Source organism: Amblyomma mixtum, chromosome 3, assembly GCF_055824585.1.
Source record: "Amblyomma mixtum isolate Tamu chromosome 3, ASM5582458v1, whole genome shotgun sequence".
Lineage (NCBI taxonomy): Eukaryota > Metazoa > Arthropoda > Arachnida > Ixodida > Ixodidae > Amblyomma > Amblyomma mixtum.
The window spans coordinates 100,218,794-100,240,308 of record NC_143014.1 but is presented as its reverse complement, the minus strand read 5'-3'; the positions used below and the strand labels follow the sequence as shown (position 1 = coordinate 100,240,308).

At 43.6% G+C, this 21,515-nt stretch overlaps 1 protein-coding gene across 2 annotated transcripts in view; it reads left to right on the top strand.

Annotated features, from left to right (window-relative positions):
• Positions 1-20,939, top strand: part of LOC149351149 (lipid scramblase CLPTM1L) — a 43,435-nt gene extending 22,496 nt beyond the window's left edge. For both annotated transcript variants that reach the window (XM_089580428.1, XM_089580429.1), the window contains 6 exons: positions 395-445; positions 5,397-5,479; positions 8,329-8,363; positions 10,714-10,814; positions 17,178-17,293; positions 20,281-20,939. In XM_089580428.1, the coding sequence (XP_089436554.1) occupies positions 395-445; positions 5,397-5,479; positions 8,329-8,363; positions 10,714-10,814; positions 17,178-17,293; positions 20,281-20,362 (468 nt within the window). In that variant the 3' untranslated portion in view covers positions 20,363-20,939. The remainder of the gene's footprint in view (positions 1-394; positions 446-5,396; positions 5,480-8,328; positions 8,364-10,713; positions 10,815-17,177; positions 17,294-20,280) is intronic.
• The last annotated feature ends 576 nt before the right edge of the window (positions 20,940-21,515 follow it).

Here is a 21,515-nt window from a genome sequence, read left to right as displayed (position 1 = left end):
GAGGTGGAGCACTTGGGGGGGGTAATGCAGCTGTCGTCGCTTCTGCCCCCTGGAAAAGGGGGAAAAGTACAGAGGTTTTTGCCGTGCTTGTTCAGCTGTATGTCTGTATGTACTGTATGTACATGTGTACATACATGCTTGCATACCTACGTACGTACGTACACGTGCGCGTGCACACACACACACGCGCACACACACACACACGCACACACACTCTCTCTCTCTGGAGGAGGGAGGGCCACAGTTCCATAGTTTTTTAGGACAGGGAATAAGAAAAGAACAAATTTTTTAACATCTTCAGTATTAATTATTACTATAGCATAGTTTTGGGAGTTGCATTTGGTTCAATTACTGTTGGTGTTACTTACTGGCTTTTTTATTTATTTTCATGCAGTTTGGCTCTATAAATGCTGAAGAAACAAAGACCCAGGAGCTGGACTCTCAGGTGTGCTCACTTTCAAGACATGCGTGTTATATTTAGTCTGCATATTTCATTGAAGCTTGTCATTTTGCAACATTCAAGAAAAGAAGTGGGCAGTGTGTAGTGTCTGGGATGGGAAAAGAGTGCTAAGAGTGGAACAAACAAGGGAAACTGATATGGTCACAGACTAACAACTTTGGAAGCACTTGTTTCTTACCACTCATTATCTTTCTCATTTGTTGTGCTCTTCTGCCTTCCAAGTGCAAATGAACTCACCTACTTGAAAGAAGGGGCTGTATGCTTTTTCAAATGCTGCATTATCATCACCACCGTCATCTGGGTTAAGCCCTAGAACGCTGTCACATGACAACTGTGCTGAAAAGTTAAACTGCAGTGTCCTAGCCAATGCACTTATGCCCTTTGTGTGGTCACATGTGTCTTTTAGAGCGATAGCTCTACTTAATGCACCTACCTCGCTCAACACCATGTGACCTGTCCCGCTGTCTGAAAGTGACCTTCAGCCTAGACAAGGTCAAAATGTGCCTAGATAGAAAAAAGAGGCAGAAAAAGAAATCAGTGCATGACTGGGAGTCGAACTCGCGATGGCGCACAGGTGCACAGTGGTCACGGGTGCTGTGCGAGCCCACTTGGCTATCGCCACAGCCGAACACGAACTGCACCACACTCTCACTCCATGCATTGCAGAGCGTCGTCCTCATCAACTTTCATCTGCTCCGTCCAGTGGCACTGCCCCCTCATCATCGTCTTCTACGTAGCACAAATCAGTGCTTTCGCACTGATTCCCCAGCCTAAATTAGTAGACCTACCCTCGAAATTTGACCTTGCCTGATTTAGACCAAAATCGATGTCCAACAATAATGAGCATGCCCAACATGATGGCGACCTACAAATTTGGCCTGGGTAATTGCGAAAATGCTATCGCTCGACCTTTGGGTATAACCGTGGTTGAACACTGCATAACTTTTTTTTTTTTTCAACAGCTGTTCTGATTCCTTCACACAAGCTAGAGGGCCAAAGCAAAATTCCTTCTATAGTCAGTGTCACTGTACATCTGAATGCCCACTCTGGTCATGAATGCTTTGGGCTGGAAACTTCAACTGATAGTACAGTCTTTGTCAAAAATTTGGAGCCTATGGCCCAGGGGTGCAGAATGGCTGCGGGGACCGAGTGGCGGCGCTCCAGTCACTCAAGTGCGCTTGCTCCGAGAGCCTATACTTCGTCTCACAAGATGTTTGCGGCACTACGGAAGGTAGAGCTCTCTCGTTCAATCAGGGCTGCAGAAACGCAGAAAATAGTCCCTCGAATATTTGAGGAGTGTATGACTATTAATCAAAACAATAAGCATAGCAACTTAAAACATGGTTTGGACAGGTATATTTAAATGCTAGGGAGTGTTTCAATCACTGGTGAAATTACCAGACAAAGCCCGTACGGACACAGCTCTGCGGAGGCCTGCTGCGAGGTAGTGATGCGTCACCACTTTCCAACATGGCGTCGGTCGAGTCTGTTGTGTCTCCTGTGTGCTCTACACCGACAGTGCGCTGTTTCCCCAAGCAGGCGAAGCAGGTGGCTTTAAATGTTCTTGAAGCGCTTCGCGTCGAGTGCGGGGGCAGTTGGAGTACAAATGCGCTCATCAAGAGGACGGCAAAACTCACGCAGGTGAGCGAGCGAACGCTTTACAAGTGGACAACGGAGACGTTGAACGCGGGCCGAGTGTTGAACGCGGGCCGTTTAACGTGCGTTGCCTCTCGCGCAGCACATGGGCTTGTTTTGCATTTCGCCACCATCGACACTCGGCTGCCTCGGCACGCTGGAGTAAATAAATTTATATGCACATGACACGATTACTGAAATTTACTGCGACGTGACAACAGAGGAACTGATGAGAACAGGTTGCGACAAAAAAAAAAAAAGTGGGGCTAGTCCCTTTGGAACGGGCGTCCGCCTGTCCAAAAACAAACCAAAAAAGAATAAAAAGACATCAAGCGCCACCTGCTATAGGTAGAAAGAAGCCACCTGGACATCAGGTGGATCGAACCACAGGCGCATAGGAACACACTAATGTAGTGCGCGCCATCCTGATTGGACGAGAGAGCTGTACCTTTCGTAGTGCTGCAAACAGCTTGTGAGATGGAGTATAGAGGGTGAGGGTTATAGTCCGTCTTTCTCTCATGCGATTGAAAGAGAGGGAGCCATGCTGGCTTCGTGCAAGTAATTGTGCCATTTGCATTGTCACTTCCTTTGCAACTGCTCTGCACGATTGTGCTTGCGTCTAGCCAATGCACAGCATCACCCTCTGGGCGTTCCGAAGCCGACGCACGCTGCACAGACAGCCAAGCTCCTGCGACCGCTCGAACATCAGTCGTCAAAACACTTTAGCGTTACAGCCGCCAAGCCGTAAAGAGACTAATGCGGTCCTCGTGTGTCAGCACATGAGAAAACTGCCTCAAGCTGGCTTCGTGTTCAGCAGTGTGGGACGCCCAAGTTTTTTTTTACGCACCTTACCTGCACTTTGTTTGTTTCCAGCCATAAGTTCCGAGAATTTACCATTTGCTTTTTGCTTAGCACCACAGAGACACTCATGAAATGTCACTGTGACCTGTGGCCTTGTCCATGAAATTGAAGCTGCCCAGCATGAAGGCTGCCACCACTAGCATAGCTGAAAAAACTTGAGAAGCAATAGCAAAATCACAAATCGCAAAAATCTGCAAGGGCTGCACTGTATAGATGCGTTAATGACAAGCATATAATTGTTTAGCAATATTTTTTATTTTCTGGGGCAATTAGTGGAGAGGGCTTAGAAAGCGGACTTGTGTCAACAGAGAATAGAGAAAAACAGTGGCTCCGATAGCAACGCATCGTATCGGCGCACCTCAGGAACAAAATAACGACAACTTTCTGGGTAGTTGGTCAAATGTTTAGGGGAATCCCCCAAGGTGGAGTAGATTTGTAATAAGGGAGTAATTACTCATTGACATCCACCCAAGCACAGCCATATGGCTACAGAGGAAAGCTATACAGCTTTCTGAGAAACTTCGCAGTTAAAGAAAAATTCGTCCTGGTCCGGGGTTCGAACCCGGGACCACAGCTTCACCGGAGCAGTCGCTCTACCAATTGAGCTAACCGGGACGGCAAGCTTATGGTAGGGCGAGAGCGAATTGATCAATAACTCGAAGTGGGAACAGTGTTGGTCAAATGTTTAGGGGTTGATTCATGATGCCGAATAATTGCCTGGTCAGTAATATACCCATGTTTTGGTGTTTCACTTCTAAGAGTTAGTTTTTTAACATGTCCTCAAATTGAGTCATGTCATGAATAAGAAGCATTAAGAAAGGTTTAAGATCATTAGTTGAAGAAGCACTCCTCTCGAATAAGCATAGAATATCCGGTAATTTTCTTGTGGTGTCTTCAGCTTTGTTCAGGAAAAGGTACGTTCTCTATGCTGTTTCATATATACTAATATCTTAACGAACCCCTCATTCCCTTGCCCTTGTGTGTATTCTAGAAGGGGCATTTTTGGGGAGAAATTGAGTTTAACCTGATTTTCAGGAAATGTATTCGGGGTACAAGAATTAAGTAAGATTGGGTTTTGCCCGAAAACAAATGGCTCTATGTGTAAGTTGTGTATGCCACACACTCCTAGTTTTTAACTATGCGGGTTTTGTTTTATGAAGGTAAAATTACTGCTCAAATCAGAGACAGACATATAACAGACTATGGACAGAATAGTAGGCACAGTACTCCAACTAGCTCTATTTTTGTCAGTGAGCAACAAAAAAAGCATTCTACACACAGTATACCAAAAGTGCAGCATTGGGAGAAACACCTGAATTGCACTTAAACAAACAACCGACTAGCATTATATCTCTGCATTGGGAATGCCCCCATCTCATTGTACCGAGTAAATGCCTTTTGTTATTGAAAAGATATCAAGGTGTCACGGATGCAAGCGAAGTTCTTTTTTTTTTTTTTGATGAAAACTTCTCTAGTAGTTCACATGCATGAGTGTCCTAGCTCCTGCTTAGTACTTTTTATTTTTATGACTCTTGGCTCACATCTTGGCTTAAATTCACAAGATCAGCAGTGGGCTCTTAAATTTGTATTCTGATTGTTATTGAGGGAGTCTTCTTGTTCTCTTTCTTTATCGTTGACACATCAACCGGTCTGGCCTTGCCACATGTTAGAGGAATTTCATGTATGTATAACCCCGGTGGTAGAACTGACGTACGCCTTTGAGTGCTTCTTGGAGCAGCTGTTCGAGTTGTTACTTCACTAGCCACTCTCAGACACGTGTTAGCCAATTTCCTGGGGGCGATGAATACCATCCAGACTCTATATTTGTTGGCCACCCTCTTCAGGGTATGTGCCATCTAATGAATGTAAGGCGAAAGCACGGATCTGGTCATGAGCCTCCCACCAGGATGGCTTCTTGGTTTGCGGGGTCATCCCATCATATTTTGCAGCAGGGGCTCTGTCACAGCCACCACCACATGTTCAGGATAGCCTGCCTCCTGAAGCTCTTGTATCCTGTGAAAACACGATCTTTGCAAGACGCACTCCAATACATGCTTCGCTATTCCTCTCTTGATTATCCTGGAATAGGCTGAACCATTAGAAAGTGGGTCCTTACAAACTATGGGCCAGTGGTATCAGCAGACACTTGAATCGTTGTGAATTTAAGATTTAAATCTAAAAACTGTGGGCAGTGATGCTGCGGAAGTTCAGTGGTAAAAGTCAAACCCTTCCCGCTGTGTAGCAAAACTACTAGGTTGTGGTTCAGTTTCACCATAAAGCCTGTCTTCCTGTATATCTTTTTACGATTTTTTACAGTTTTATCTTTATAAGACATGAACCAGCTAGCCCAGCAGCCTGTTTTACCGCACCTTTTTTCTTGTAACAGCTGCACTTTTGGAGAGAGGAGTAGCCTGAGATGCATGTTTCTGACTTTCTGCAGGGCATGCGGTACCTGTCCTACTTACTGTACCCACTGTGTGCGTGGGGTGCTATATACTCCCTTGTTTACCAGTCGTACAGAAGGTAAGCAGAAAGGAGAAGTGCACTGCACTTTCGGAGAACTACGAGTCCCTGTGGGGACCGTGCTGTTTACTTACTGCAGGCTCTTTATTCCTGAAACCTACAGGGTTCAAACTCTTGCTGCAAGCCTTCTGAAAAAATGAAACTGAAAATTTATGGCATTTACTCATGTTGTTATGTTATATTTTGTTACTGTTATCGTTGCGTTTGGTTTTCATGCTTGACACACTTTGAAAGCTCTATGTGACGCCGCATATTGAAAGTTTGAATTAGCGGCTGCTGTGTATTTCTTAATTATGAATTCCTACTGGGATTTGCCTAAGCCTCTGGATGCACAAGATTACATTCAGTAAGTATATGCTGGGGGTGTTAATCTTTTGATGCAGGTATACCGTGTTGTGAACAGAATCATGGGGGCCGATTTTATATGCTGTGCAGCCTTACTCTAGAGGCAAATTGTTGAATGTTCCTGCTATAGATTGCAATCTGCCAGTGTTATTTCATTCATTTGACACATGAGATGGGACAGTGCATTAAATGCTGTGAAAAAATATTTGGGATAGACTGAGTGACTGTCTGTGGTGAGCACAGTTTCAAAACGGTAAATTTTTAGCTATATTTTTGTTACTTGTTATGATTTGCTTTGTTAACCACCTGCACTGCAGTGTACTTGTGTCATAGAGAAATACTGGGTTTATTTAATTCGTTCTACAGTTTGAAATAATTTGGAGCAGTCTAGCACTACTACTGGCCTCATGTAAAATGACTTAGGTGTGCTTGTATGAGGCCTGTTTTTCTTGCAAGTGCAGGGAGCACCATGAACTAAGTCTGCATGATTCCTGCACTGTAAAATGCCATTCTCATGCGATGTCAGTGCATGAATAACACGCCAATTTACCATGCGCACTGTGTGGAGTCTGAAAAACGGTTCAGGAAGCATAGTTAGTCAGTTAGAGCTGCTGTGTGAAAAAACAAATCCAGTAAAACAGTTGTCATTGAGGTGATGTATGATGTAAGCAGTAGTATCTGTAGTAGTCTATACTTTCTACAAAGTGGAGTGTGTGAGCTGTACACTTTAAATGACAAAGGCTTGTAGTGCAATGTAGACCACTTTGAAGTGGTTCTAATGCGTTAGCAGAAATAGTATGGCATTTCCTGACCAGCACTCTGTGTCCTATAGAATTTAGTGTAATGGCAGACCAATCTAAGGGATGAGGTACTGCTTTTCTGTTGCTTTAAAAGTTGCATTCTAATGACAAACTGCTTTCACTGAACACAGAGTTTTTGCAAGCTAGAAAAAAGTAAAAAAATTAAGTACAGGTGTCGCCTATCTAATTATAATTCTAAATTAAGAGTTAATGGAGAATTCCCAAGTAATCTGCAATTCGCTGATGACATTGCCTTGCTAAGTCACTCAGGAGATGAACTGCAGAGCATGACCAATGAGTTAGGCAGAGCAGAATGGTGAGTCTAAAAATTAACATGCAGAAAACCAAACTAATGTTCAACAGTCTCACAAGGGAACAGCTGTTCGCAGTTGGTAGCGAGGTGCTGGAAGTGGCAAGGAAATACATTTACTTGGGGCAGGTAGTGACCACAGATCCAGATCATGAGACAGAAACAACTAGAATAATAAGAATGGGGTGGAGCGCATATGGCAGGTTCTCTCAGATCATGAATGGCAGTTTACCAATATCCCTCAAGAGACAAGTATACAACAGCTGTATCTTACCGGTACTCACCTACGGGGCAGAAACGTGGAGGCTAACGAAAAGGGTTCAGCTTAAGTTAAAAGACAACGCAGTGAGCTATGGAAAGAAAAATTATAGGTGTAACATTAAGAGACTGGAAGCGGGCATAGTGGGTGAGGGAACAAATGCGAGTTGATGACATCCTAGTCGAAATCAAGAGGAAGAAATGGGCTTGGGCAGGGCATGTAATGCAAAGGCAAGATAACCAGTGGTCCTTAAGGGTAACGGAGTGAATTCCAAGAGAAGGCAAGCATAGCAGGGGTTGGCAGAAAGTTAAGTAGGCGGTTGAGATTAAGAAGTTTGCAAGGTGGGGGGGTAAGGTTAGGGTTAATCGGAGAGATATGGGAGATGCCTTTGCCCTGCAGTGGGCGTAATCAGGCAGGCTGATGATTATGATGATGATTAAGTGCAACAGACAACATGTTTCTGTCGTTCACTGCGCTTCGATGCCCCGAACCTCTCACAAGTGCATAGCATGGGCATGTATGAGCCACCACCTGCAGCTCGGTGACAACTTAAAAGTCAGATACTCAAACAGGTGGCCCAAGAGCACATCCTGTGCTATTCTGATGCGAGACAGAACGTGCAGGCATGTTATGTCACGTCAACCCTTACGGTGCATGCACAGTGAAAAAACACAAGCTCTGAGAACGATTTCATCAAAGTGGTGATGATGCAGCTGGTGTATCATGGTGTCATCATCAAGAGCATAGTCATGGGCATAGTGTGGTGTGGTCACGGAGCGGTGGATTTATGGGCCAATCTTGGAGGAGGCAGTTGTGGAGGTCCCTTCTAATCTGTTCCAGCATCGGTTGTGATGCTGCAAGAGGCTCACATTTCATTTTCTTCTTCTCTGTGGAAGGGTTTACCTATATTACAATACCTGCCTGTACTTCACTCTTGGTTGCTGCTTCTATTCATTTTACTGTAGTGGCTGTGGTTAAAAGTTAAGAGTATAAGATGTGTTAGCCACTATCTTTTATGGAGTTGAAAGTACCACTGTGACCTTTCTGCTGTTTTGTGTAATGATCATAGAAACATATTGTCATGCGAGTATGAGCTTGTTTAGCATGAAGCATTTTTTATCCATTGTTTTTTTAGCTGGTACTCCTGGTGCATCCACAGCCTTGCCAATGGTGAGTTGTGACAGCTACCTTTGCTTTGTCAGCCTCTTTTTTTTTTTTTTTTCAAGTAGTCGTAGTCGTATTCGTTGACATTACAAATGCCATTTTAGTTGATGCTGCAGCACCAACAAGAATTGTATTTTAAAGTCTCAAAATATGCTATATGGCTGTAACCATGAGCTACAGATCTCCAATTACAGTGTTGTGCCTAATTGTAGTGGTTAAAGAGTTGCCTAACTATTTTAGTTAGCAAGCTTGCCAGGTAACACTGGCTGTTTTTTTTTTTAATTTTTACAGATTTTTATTAAAAATTGCGATAGATATGTTGGTGCAGTCTGTGCAGGTGAATTGTACAGCAAGGCATACCTTATGTACAGGATAGAGCTCCATAATTACACAGTTATTACCTATAACTGGCTTTTCTCTTTTGTTTTAGATTCTAGGGTCAAAGATTGTATTGCGAAATTGACGGCTGTTGTCATCGAAAGTGTGAGCCCAGTTTCTAAATTTTCCTAATTGGCAATATGGTTTGAAATATGGAATGTCAAAAATACACATTTGAAAGCTCGTTGAGCTGGATTTTCTGCTTTGCATATTTATAAAATGCTACCCGCTGCAGTGGCTGAGTGGTTAGGGAGCTCAGCTACAGAGCCGAAGTACCTGGGCTCGAACCTGACTGTGGCAGCCGTGTTTCGATGGAGGTGGAATGCAAAAGGCGCCCCTGTACCGTGCGATGTCAGTGCACGTTAAAGATTCCCAGGTGGTCGAAATTATTCCGGAGACCTCCACTACGGCACCTCTTTCTCTCTTCTTTCACTCCTACCTTCCTTCCTTCCCTTACGGCGCGGTTCAGGCGTCCACTGAGATATGTGAGGCAGTTACTGCACCATTTCCCTTCCTCAAAACCAATTTTCATTTTCATTTCACTGGAATCGTCACCGAAGTTAACTACTTATGCATTATCAAATACACAAACGCGCCACCGTGGTGGCTCAGTGGTTATGGTGCTCGGCTGCTGACTCAAAAGACGCAGGTTCGATCCCGGCAGCGGTGGTCGCATTTCGATGGAGGCAAAATTCTAGAGGCCCGTGTACTGTGTGATGTCAGTGCACGTTAAAGAACCCCAGGTGGTCAAAATTCCTGGAGCCCTCCACTACGGCGTCTCTCATAGCCTGAGTCACTTTGGGAGACGTTAAACCCCTTAACCCCATAAAGCGAACTAACTAAATACACAAACGGTGTCTGTATTTGATACATCAGAAATGCAAACGACGTGATTTTATAAATATGCAATGCTAGAAAGCCAAGTCAATAAGCTTTCAAATATGTATTTTTAATATTTGATATTTCGAACCATATTGCTGATTAAGAAAATTGAAAAATAGGGCTCGCCTTTGATATCGATGGCCTTCAATTGCAAAGTATAAACTTGCCCCCTAAGATCTAAATTTATAAAATGATTAGTTAATTTTGTTTAAGTTATTGTCTCATTATTGATCTGTATCAAGTATATAATGCCTTCCTTTGCTCTATAATCCATTTGCACAGACCGCTGCAACATATTTCGCACGATCTTTAAAATAAAAATCTGTAGCTGTTAAAAAAAATCACCGTGTACATTTTAGCTGTTTTCTGATATCTGGCACTGGTGGCATTACTATGCTGAAGAAAATGTCACTTTAACCAAGAGGCACCTGCTTTTACAAATTTTTGACTGTCTTCATTGAAACAGCGTGTATATAACAAAAATAAGATATGGTTAGTCATCACATGATTTAATTGAGGAATAATTTCTGCCTTAAAACACCACACATATAACTGAAGAAGTAAATCTTGCTGAGAAAGACCCAATAATTTAAAATCTTACTATATTGACTCACTTTGTAGGTATTGTAGTGAAACTTCTTTTAACATTCTCCTACATCCCAAACTCCGATAAACCATAAACCCCATCCCCTTTTCTAAGCCTATGCTTAGTGGCACTCTTGACAAATAAAAAAAATAACACGTAAGGAAACAGAAATTTGTTCTGTGTTTTTGCCTTCTCCTTCCCTAAAAGTTTATTGATGTACATGGGTTTTCTCACATTTAACACATTTTCATATGGAGTAACTTGTTACTCCATATGAACTTGTTACTTAATTTAAAAAACTAGCCTTTCATTTTCTCTCATCCGTTGTTTTATAGTACTTGGGAAAGGGTGAAACAAAGCAGTCTTTGGATGCTGGTTTTAGTATATAATAAAGCAAGGAGATATCTATTGGTAAATTGAAATTTACTTCCTGTAAATAAGCCCAGCTTATAAAACCACGATGGAGCACTGTTTTCATTTTTTGCTGGGTCATGGTTCTTTACTATGCAGGTGTGTATGCCTTCGGGTTTTTGTTCATGCTTCCCCAGCTGTTCCTCAACTATAAGCTCAAGTCTGTGGCCCACCTACCATGGAAAGTGTTCATGTACAAGGTACGTCATATCTCCTGCCAAATACATTTGTACAGAGTTGTCATTTTGCACATTGGTAATGTGGCAGCTTTAAAGTTAGAGCAATTTGCTCTGCTTATTGGCACCTGATAAAGCAGTGTAGAAGTTGTCATACTGCAGTGCTGCATGCCTTGTCTTAGCTCACAGTGGGGTATTAGCTACGAGCAGAAGTCAAAACCTCTAAGGCCTGTGTGGTTGGCTTGTGGGTGAGCAAAAGTAGAGCACACTTGTCAAAGGCATCGCCTCATGCCCTTATCTTCAGTGTCATTGTCAATAAGCTGCAAGATGGTGTAGTATAATAGCACCAGTTTAAGCTGGCATTTTTGCATGCAGGCTGGGAAATGTTGGTGACAGTGTAAAAGTCTTCTAGCCTGGATTTGCCGATCTCTTTATAAGCAAAGCATTGCACTCGAGAAGCAATATCATTGTTAGTAGCAGCACTGCTTATACTTCTTTCCAGTGCCATTTCAAATGCTGGGATGGGAGCACTCCTTTTTCTTACTCTGTGCATGAGCATTGCTACTTCACGGTGCAAGTTGTCGAAACAGGTTCAAACAGTTTCATGAGTGTAGCTTTGAACAACTGCGGGATGTATGGCTAATACCCCTGTCACACAGGCTCCATAAAGCTCCTTTATTATAAAGGCGAGCGAGCCGGTAAAGGTAGCATTATCTTAAAGTACCGGTGTCGGTGCTACACGGCGCAGAGCCGACCTTTAGCTGCTTTCTTCTCGTGCCACCAGGGGGCCAACACTTTCGGTTTTGTTTGCATTTTTGCGACAAAAAATTATGTTTAGTTAGCATTTTTATTTTTGTATTAGTTATTTTTGCACCCAGAATGGTTTTTTTCTGCAAATTCAGGTAGCGGCCCAGTAGCACAATTTATAAAACGACGTGTTTTAGGTAAATGTAGCCTTGTTCGCGTCTATCCCAGCCACCATGGACCGCTTTGCTTGTTTTGTTATTCATGCGCCTATCCGCCAGTGTATGCGGTGACATCGTGCCAAATTTCCACAGTTCTAACATGTTTTTAAATATACCAAACGTTTATTGATGCTGACCATGAGAAATATTGTGTTGCTCACTGGGAACAGGATGCTCCTTTAGCTCGCTGAGGGAGATCACCGGGCTCCCTTATTATAAAGCTTGCTTTAGCGAAACGTCGTTTAACTTTTCCGTGTGACACCTCGCGCAACTCCCTTAATATAAAGAAACATTATATTAAAGGACTTTAACGTGCCCGTGTGACAGGGGTATAAGGCACCTAACTTTTTGCAGTAAAAAAAAAAGTTGAAATTCAGTGAACTGAGAACAAAGAATGTCCTAGTATTCCACAAAAGACATGAAAGAATTTTTTAAGGGGCCTTTTGTATGGCTTTGAAGACGCTCTTGTGAATTAAAGATGGTGCCAGCTGGAAGTGCAAGCCATCTGCAAGAGAAAGCCGTGCACTTTAAAACAGTGATGAGTGGGAAGCATTAGTGCCAGTGGTATTGTCTTTGCCTATGTTGCTGTGTCATCTGAGCTATCAGAAAAGACTGGCTCAAAGGTTGTACAGTCACCATCTGTGAGAAGAATTAATCATTTTTATGTGCCAATGCTACACTTGGGCTACAAGTATGGGTTGGAATTTACCAAAGAAAGAGTTTACAGTTTTTCCGAAGAAGTTTTGTATCCTTCAGATATAGGCTCTACCTTGCTGACTATGAAAGTATTACAGACGCCATATACATTTCAGTTGAATGTTTTCATCTTTGTAATGATGTGTAAAACATTACTATACATGGACCAGCACGCAGTATTGGCCTATGGCCGCTAAATAATTTATAATTGAATTTCTTCTCTCACCTGTGTCGGTTGCGGTTTCAACAGTCAAGCAGTGGCTGCAACATCAAAGGTCAGTATAGATCGTCTGAGGCATGAAGAGAACTGTAGTATAATTGCTGCTTCTTCACTCGAGATTCCGGCTCTTTGGGCAGGCTGACTTTAGCGTTGTAGTGAATTAGACAAAGCACCGATTATATGCAGTTTTTTTTTTCATGCTTCACATGGCCTATGCTGACCTTTGATATCGTAACCATCTCTTGGCTGTTAAAACCAAAACCGAAACAGATGAGATAAGAAATCTTATTGCAAATTATTCAGCGGCTGGAGGCAAATACCACGTGGTGATCCACGTATATTAATGTGTTATGCGTAGTTACAATCAGTCACTAGGAAAAAGGAGCGTGTTTATACAGTGGGATTGTTGGAATGAAGTAGTGTACAGTTGTATGTTTTGAGGCATTGCTCCGCTACTTTAGAAAACTCCAAGAGCAGACAGAGAGGCTCCACTACCTCATCAAGCTTCATCTACTAGCATATAGCGCCTTCTGCTCACATAACAATCCACTGTAAACTCAGAAACATGCACTAGCATCACGAAAAAGTGTCATGCTCTGGCTTCCGCGACTGTTGAGCGGCACTTCAGTCACTGCCAACATCATGCGGACTATATGATCGGAGACCCCTAGGCAGGCTTCTTCTGGATTTCAGCCGAGGTCACTTTTTCTTTCTTTACAATTCAAAACTTTGTTCTTGTGAAGCATATGCTCCTTTCACAGTTCATTTCTCAACTGAAGGAGTGAGCCGTATGTGTCAAGCAAGAAACACACTTGCATTTATCGGAACCAGGTACAGTGGAACCTCGATTATACGACGTTCAGGGGACCGCGCGAAACCGTCGTATAATCCGGGTGTCGTATAATCGAAAATCAAAGAATGCGGCCAGTGGCGCTTGGCCTTGCGCCGAAAACTTTTGACCGGCTTCAAGCCCGCGGCAAGTACGTCAATCAGATTAAAAAAGACAAAACCCAGCATTTCTTTGAAACAGATTTGTAAAAAAATCTTTATTACCGTTTAAAAAAAATCGGTAATTTTTTTTTTTTTTTTGCACCTTTGCCCAACCTCGGCGCATCAACTTTCTTTCAAGGGCTGCCACGTCCGGCAGTAGGTCGCCAACATCGTCCCGCGCGCAAGCAAAGCGCCGGATGTCGACGCTCTGCAACACGTCCGCGTAAAGGCCGATTCACACGACGGACTGTTTCTCGCGGAAAACCTGCGTACGGCCGCCCGGCGGCGGCCGCTTGGCCGCCGGCGGCCGTTCGCCGCCGACCAAGCAGTGCTAGATACGTTCGCCCGGCGGTCAGCCGCTCACCGGAAGCGGCGAATGCGGGCTGTCAGCGCGGACCAATGAGGGCGCTCTCTTCCCGCATCTAGCTTCCGCCCGCGCGCGGCGACAAACATGGCGGCGCCTTTCGAAGCCGGACCCCTCGCTTTTGACTGAATTCTCGTTGTTGCTGCCTTTTTCACTGCGTTCACTGGCCGTAAATGGAGCACCGGTCTTTCGCTTCGTCTCGCCTTGCCTATAATAAAACTTATAAGTGATAAATTTGCCTTATTTTTTTATTTAAAGTGACGATTCTCCCACTTCTAGGCTTACGAGGAGAGCCGGTTTGTTTACAATAATGGTTCCTGTCCCGAGAACCAGATGGCGCTACTATAGGCTGAGTCTATTTTTGCGTCTCTGCTAGCAGCAGCTGCCGGTTGCTCGGCGCGCAGGGTGAAACCGAGTGGGGGTGGAGTGGAGAGGGGAGATAGCATACGCTGAACTAAAAAGTGAGAATGCGCCCTCCAATAAACAATGGCTTTAGAGTAAGCTTACAAATCTTTTTTTTTTGTTTTTGTCGGCAGCGGTTTGGCGGCAGCCGCCCGTTTTCCGCCTCTTGTGGTGCGGCACAGCGGCGGTGCGTCCGCGTTCCGCCGCGCCGCTCAAAATCCGCAGCGCAAGTTCGCTCCATGTGGGTCGCCCTTTAAGAGGCGCGCTGCCGGCCATGAGAGGCCGCGGCCGGCAGAGCGCCTCTCGAAGTGCTGATGCATGAACACGTAGTGCGCGGGTCGCGGGCGAACGGTCCGTCGTGTGAATCGGCCTTAACTAGGAATGGGAGCGCAAACCGCTGCATCGCTGTCCACTTCGGAAGTTTTATCGTGGGGCACAAGCATCCATTACTTCCATTACAAAAAGCGCCGCGGACGCCGCTGTCCTCGCTTGGGCGAGCGCGGCCTCGCCCGCTTATCTGTTTTTTCATCAGCGTCGGCTCCTGCGGACGCATCTGTTGCTGGGACGCGCGTCTTATCTTTTCTCTTTATCTTTCCTCTGATCTTTTAACTCTCCTCGGCAGCGGTGGTGGCTTGGCTCACGCCAGTAGGCGGGCCCGTGCGCTTTCCTTTTCATCCTTCTCTCAGTCGCAACAACAACACACACGCCGCCCGCAACAACAACACGCGGGCCGCGCCTCCTTGGGACTCCGACTGCACAGGCTCGACGAAAAAGAGAGCAAGTGCACTTGGCGGCCTCGGCAACGCTCTCTTCTGCGCAAAAACGGGGGTGCTTAGATTCGCATGCAGTTTTTTTTTTTTTTCAGAAATTTTTTTCCGAAAATAGGGGGGGTGCTCAGAATCGCGAAAATACGGTACATCCCGGCCTGCGTTTGCTGACGACCTTTTTTGACGGACGGTACGAGCCAGCCATCGTACGAAGCGGGGTCCTTCTAAAATTTGCGTCGTATAACCGAGGTTTTTAATGCATTGTCTCTATGGGGGTTTTGCCGGGACCGCACAAATTCGTCGTAAAATGCGGGTCGTCGCATGACCGGGGGACGTATAATCGAGGTTCCACTGTAAATGCGACTAGGCAGAAATGCCTGGTTTCAGTTTCCTAAGCGAGGCAAGTGTTGTGTGTGTTGTTCTCCCATTGCTTTCACTTGCTTTTTTCTCGTTTATTTTGGATTTTGAACTACCAAGTTGTTAGGAACAAACTTCTATTTGTGTATATTTGTCTCACAGCCCGATCACTTGACTTCCATGCTGTTACTTTCTTTTTATACTGATATAGTCTTTCATATTGAAACCACTGTAAGCATGATCATTGTGGGTTAATTACTTGTATATAAACTTCTCTTGCTGACAGACAAGCCAAGTTAAGCTGTACAGGGTCAATCGCACTTAGAAGGAACACGGCTCCGCGTGGCCACGTATTTGCGGAGTGCCATTGCATCTAACCTGTTCATGAATCAATGCAGAGTGGCGCACGAGAAGAGGGACCTCGGCGTGGTGCTTCGTGTCATCTGCCCGTTTGCACGGGTTCGCCTACGGCTTGGTTGCAATAGTGCTCCGCGTGTGCGCAGCCACGCAGAGCCATGTTCCCTCTAAGTGTGATTGACCGTGTACATGAATTTAGAGCACACAGGGCTGCCATGTATAAATGAAAGAAATGGTAATCCTTGCGCAGAAAATAATATTCCCCTCAAAAAAAAACAACGGAAAGTGCATTCTGAAGTGAGCACCCATAAAGGTCTGCCGAATTTTCAAAAAATAAAAAATGGAAAGTCCGACCCCTAGTTATGAGACACGCTGTAATGCTGTACTCCAGATCATTTTCAGCTACCTGAAGTTGTTTAGCATGCATCGAAATTTCAGTAGACAAACATGTTTGTATTTCTGCAGCAGCCATTGCCAGAAGTAAAAATTTTAAACTTGAATTTGTGCTCAGAACAATATCATAGCCACTAAACATCTGTTGCTAGTGCTTAGCATCAGCTGCTGGAACATACTAAAATAGCAGTGAATGGTAGCTGACACTGATAAGGGGCACACTGGTGAAGATCAGCCACTGTTTGAGTAGTCTGCATACTTCTGTTAAGCATTGTCCTGTCTATATTCACAGGCTTTTTATTCTTGTATCACCACCTTTGTTATTTTTTTTTTTCAAGAGCCCTGAAGCCTTTTTTGCTAGCCCTTGCAGCTAGGGCCACATCGGCTTTTGACACTTCATTGAAAATACAATGCCACCCTAGTGTCTTTGCCTTAGAAGAGAGTGCATTCATGGGTGCATTATTTACCATTCTTGGTACCATGTATGCAGTTGCCTGCAGCTTTTTCTCGTAGTGTGCCGCAGCTTATACAAATAGCAAATGTGGCACAGTAGGGAGTGTCGGGCAGTGAGAGCGAGAGGGGAGCCCTGCACTGAAGAGGTGCAGCATGGAGGACGTGGGCAGCTGTGGCTCCACACAGCGAGAGTGAGGGAGAATACAGGGTCGCAGCACAGAGGGTGAGGGTTCACAGCTACAGTGCAATGCAGTGGGAGAAAATAAAGCGCTTCAGCAAGCGTAGGAAGATGCTGCACTGGCAGCACGGCGTGGAAGGGGGACAGAGGTTATGTAGCACAGCATAACAGCTGTCATAATTTCTCACATTGCAGAGCATAGTGCAAACATTTGTCATCATTTCTGTCTTTTCTGTTCATTGCAGGCATTTAACACTTTCATCGACGACGTGTTTGCATTCCTGATTACAATGCCAACAGCCCATAGGGTGGCTTGCTTTCGGGATGATGCAGTATTCCTAGTCTATTTATATCAGAGATGGTAAGCTGCTTTCACTAAAATTGGGAAAGGTCACACTGGTGAGACAGCTGTCTCATCAGCGGTTTGTTGCAGTGTTGCCAAAAACTGCTCTCAAGTGAATCGCACAGAACTCGGGAGCAGCCTGGCACATTGTGTGCATGTTCAACAAAATGTTGTTAGATTTAAAGGGACTAGGAAATGGGTTCAAAGATTGCTGGTAAATAAATTTATTGTGTACAACGAATGCTTTTGAGCATTCGCACAAAGTATGAGTCCTTGGAACAGAGGCGGCAATTTATAATTAGTTTTTAAAAGCCATGTTTTTTTTTAATTCTTGTGCAGATTGGTGTGCTCTTAGTGACGGTTTTTGAAACTTTTTTTCTGAGATTTCTGCATCATTAGTATGTTGATGTCATGGTGAGCAACAGGCGACGAGACGCTGCCATTCAATGCAGCCAGAGCAGCCACGACGTCAGGGGTACACTTCTGGTAGCTGTGAAAGTCGTCTCTTGTATTGCTACACAAACCGCTCGGGCATGCACAAGCAAAGTATAAAATTCAGGGGGCACTTTGACTGTCTAAAATGCGTAGAGGCGAAAGCGTTTTCCGCACCACTTTGACTGCCTCTGTGGCACTGGTGACGTCACCACTGGATGACGTCACACATTATTAAGTACTAATTACTAAGAAATGACAAATTACTAATTAATGGTTATGTACTGATTAATTACTAAATGCTGATTAACTGCTAATTAATTCGCTTAAGCTTCGCCTTTAGGAGTGGAACGAGACAGCGTGTTGTAGCGCTGCCAGGGAATCCACAGAACGCCACCACCCGTTCGGCATGATGCCTTGCCCTTTGAATGCAACGCTTTTTGAGGAAAGGAAATGGCGCAGTAATTTTCTGTCATCTCGGTGGACACCTGAAACGCACCATAGAGGAAGGGAGGAAGTGGGAGTGAAAGAAGAAAAAGAAAGAGGGGCCGTGATGAAGAAAATGAAAATTGTATTTGAGGAAAGGAAATTACGCAGTAACTGTCTTACATATCTCGGTGGACACCCGTCAAAAGCGTGACACCTCTGCTGACAACCTTCTGTCGACAGCGATGAGGCATTAAAGGCTTTCGCCTTAATACCTTTGCACACGTGGTTCCGATTTGGTGCTACCGCATGTCGATGGTTCCGAAGTCATCCCCTGTGTCTGTTGCGTCTGCTCTGGGTCCATTACTACCAACGACGACAGATAAGAAAGAGGAGATAAGCGATTACTGAAGTATGTGCAGGAAGTCCAGGAAAGCGAAAACCTATGCGGGGGGAAATGGGTGCGACAACCGAGAAGTATGTAAAGTAAGCATCAACTGACGATATTTTTTTCTTGGGTGGGGCCGTCGAGGCTGTTTTGTTTGTATCTGTCTGCTGTCTCAGCATGTATGAGTTGAGGAGGAGAAGGGAGAGTCATTTTTATTGCCGATATCTTTGGTTTTAATGAACGTGGCTCAAAAATTCTTTCAGTGGAGTGATGTGTGATGGACTACCTATCGCTCATTTACTTTACTTGACCTTGGAAAATATCATTTCCTAGTTCCTTTAATATCAATAATGTGAATTTCTTTCTCAACCATGTACTTGTACCCTATTTTGTATTTGAACCCTTCTTGTCCGTATATGTAATGTAGTGCTGTATGCATAACCTCTTCAATTCCAAAATAACATGTATTGACTTGTTTCACAAGTTTTTACAAGTTTTTTCATAACATCCTAGGTATAGCTTTTGCAAGGTAAAAGGAAAGTTTATGATCACTTCGTGCATCCCAGTCATTTTATTGCGTGTTTTATATTAATTGGTGTCATTCTTGATTTCAGGATTATCAGTATGTGTGATAGTCTAAGCATTGAGGCTGTGTGTAGTACAGAGTTTAAGTGTTGTACTCTTTTGTAACCATAAAAAGTGTGGCCCTTTCTACCTGCCACCCTGATGGCCATTCTTTCAAATGAAAACCTTTGTTCGGAGGTCGTGGGTTCGGATCCCACCGGCGGCATGTGGTTGTTTTTTCTTCTGCTTTTCTAATCAATTAGCTTTAAGCGATAACATATTCAGTAATATTCTAAACTGATCAACACCACAAAATAAAATAAATAACTTAAAAATCCCCTGTGCCCCTTGGTTTCTGTGGCTGTTGGCTTCTGTCATATTTATAACGAGCCCCTCATTCCCCTTCGCTTGTTTGCTTAATTGTTTTGAATACTTATATATGCCAGGTGTTTCAAGGAAGCCTTCCACTAATTTTGGAAAATAGGATTTTTGAGGTAAATTTCCTTTTTTTTGCAGCATAATAATACTAATACCAGTGGATACCAGAATAGAGGCAAATCATGTTAACTAGTAAAGTGGTTAACTAAATTTTAATAGTACACTTTTTAACTATTACAGATAAGCACTTGTTTGCAAGTGAGATTTGTAGCTGGCAATTAGTAATAGCCATATTAGTTTTTAAAACTTAACGCGATTTGATGGGCATCGCTTTGCGTGCACTACAGGTGTACGGGTTTTGAACTACATGAGAAATAGCAGAAATTTGAGGCGCAGCAGAGCGTAATCACGTTTTCAAATTTCTAAAAACTAATATGGCTATTACTAATGACCAGCTACAAACCTCTAATTAAAAGTTAACTATTAGTATTTAGCTAATCACTTTACTAGTTCATATGATTCACCTCTTTTCTGGTTGTCTTCCAACAGTGGTATTAATATGCCAGAAAAAGTCTCTAAGTCTGAAAACCTATTTTTAAAAATTAGTGGTGGGCCTCCCTGAAACACCTTGTGTATGCTGCAAACACTGTGCTACTGACACTACTGCTTTACACAAGCCAGAATTTTTCCTGTTTGCGTGCTCTAATCTACTGGAGGCATAGATATAAGGCGCCATCATATTGTCATGGTTTGTACTTTGCATGCATGTGTTGGTGTCATAATCTGATTTCTTGTTTGCTCTCCTAACCATTTAAAGGTTGTATCCAGTTGACAAAAGCCGTGTGAATGAATTTGGTGAGAGCTTTGAGAAGCCAGCAGAGAAACCAAAGAAGGAATGAATCGTCGTGCAGTTTCTCCTCACCGACCACTTCCTGCAAGATGACCTGCGGGCTGGTGCAAAATGACATTTGTTTCAATTTTGGGCATCTGGCAGCACTCTGCATTCCATTTGATATTGTGTTTCACTGTGTGCACCCTTCTTTCCAGCTTGGCTTTAACAGTGCTTCTTGGTTTGGAGATATTCTGTTCTGTATTCCGGGGCATTTTGTGGGGATGCAGAAAGCAGTGCGTGTTGGCGAGAACACCTATGTTTATATAGAATCTCAGCCTAAAACTTTCGCAGCTTACTATTGGTGCTTGGGGACAGTTAGCTGACAGTTTGCGTTGCCTGTATCACTTTCTTGGGAAAAAAATAACACTTTTCTCGCAGCATTTGCAGTGCTCTCGTTAGCAAAATGAAATTAATACAGTGCTTCATGTACAGGTACACATGCATGTAGACATACTGCTATCGATTCCTTATTGTCATATATAGCATGGTAACTTCTGAATTAAAAAATGTCAAGGCTCATTGGAAATTGCCTTGTGATGTGCTTATTTTTGGTGCTTGAATGTAGTAATAAAAACATGAGTGTGTGTGCTGTTTTATAAAATATAAAGGATGTGGAAGATGAAAACTAAGAGAGATTGAAAATTCACAAGTTTCTAGCCAACCTGCAGGGTAGGAAGCCAATTCACATAGATGCAACAGCAGTGTTTTGCATTGACCCTGCAGTTTTTAATTTGATACACGAAACTTTTTTTACTACATAACAGCAGTGCAAAAAAAAAACATTCAAGGGAACACACAGCGGTGTTAGACCATGTGTGTGTGTTTCCTTCCTTTTGTGAATGTGTTTTATTGCACTGTTGATATGTCTCAAGAATGCAGCCAACTCGCCCAGAAGCTTGTTTTACTGAAGTATTTTTTTAGTAGTGTAAACCAGTGCTGCAGTAAGTAAATTGAGCTGCTGTAAATCAGGCTCATCAGGGTAAGTTCTAAGTTTTTTTTGGTTGCTATTGCAGCAAACATAACCAGCCCTGTTGGTCATGCATAGCATTTAGTGAACTGCCAGAAACTAGCAACTCAGCTCATAATCCTAAAACGCAGTTGGAAAATGCAAATGTAGTGTACTCAGCTAATAATGATCACTATTAAACTTAAGTGTCTCA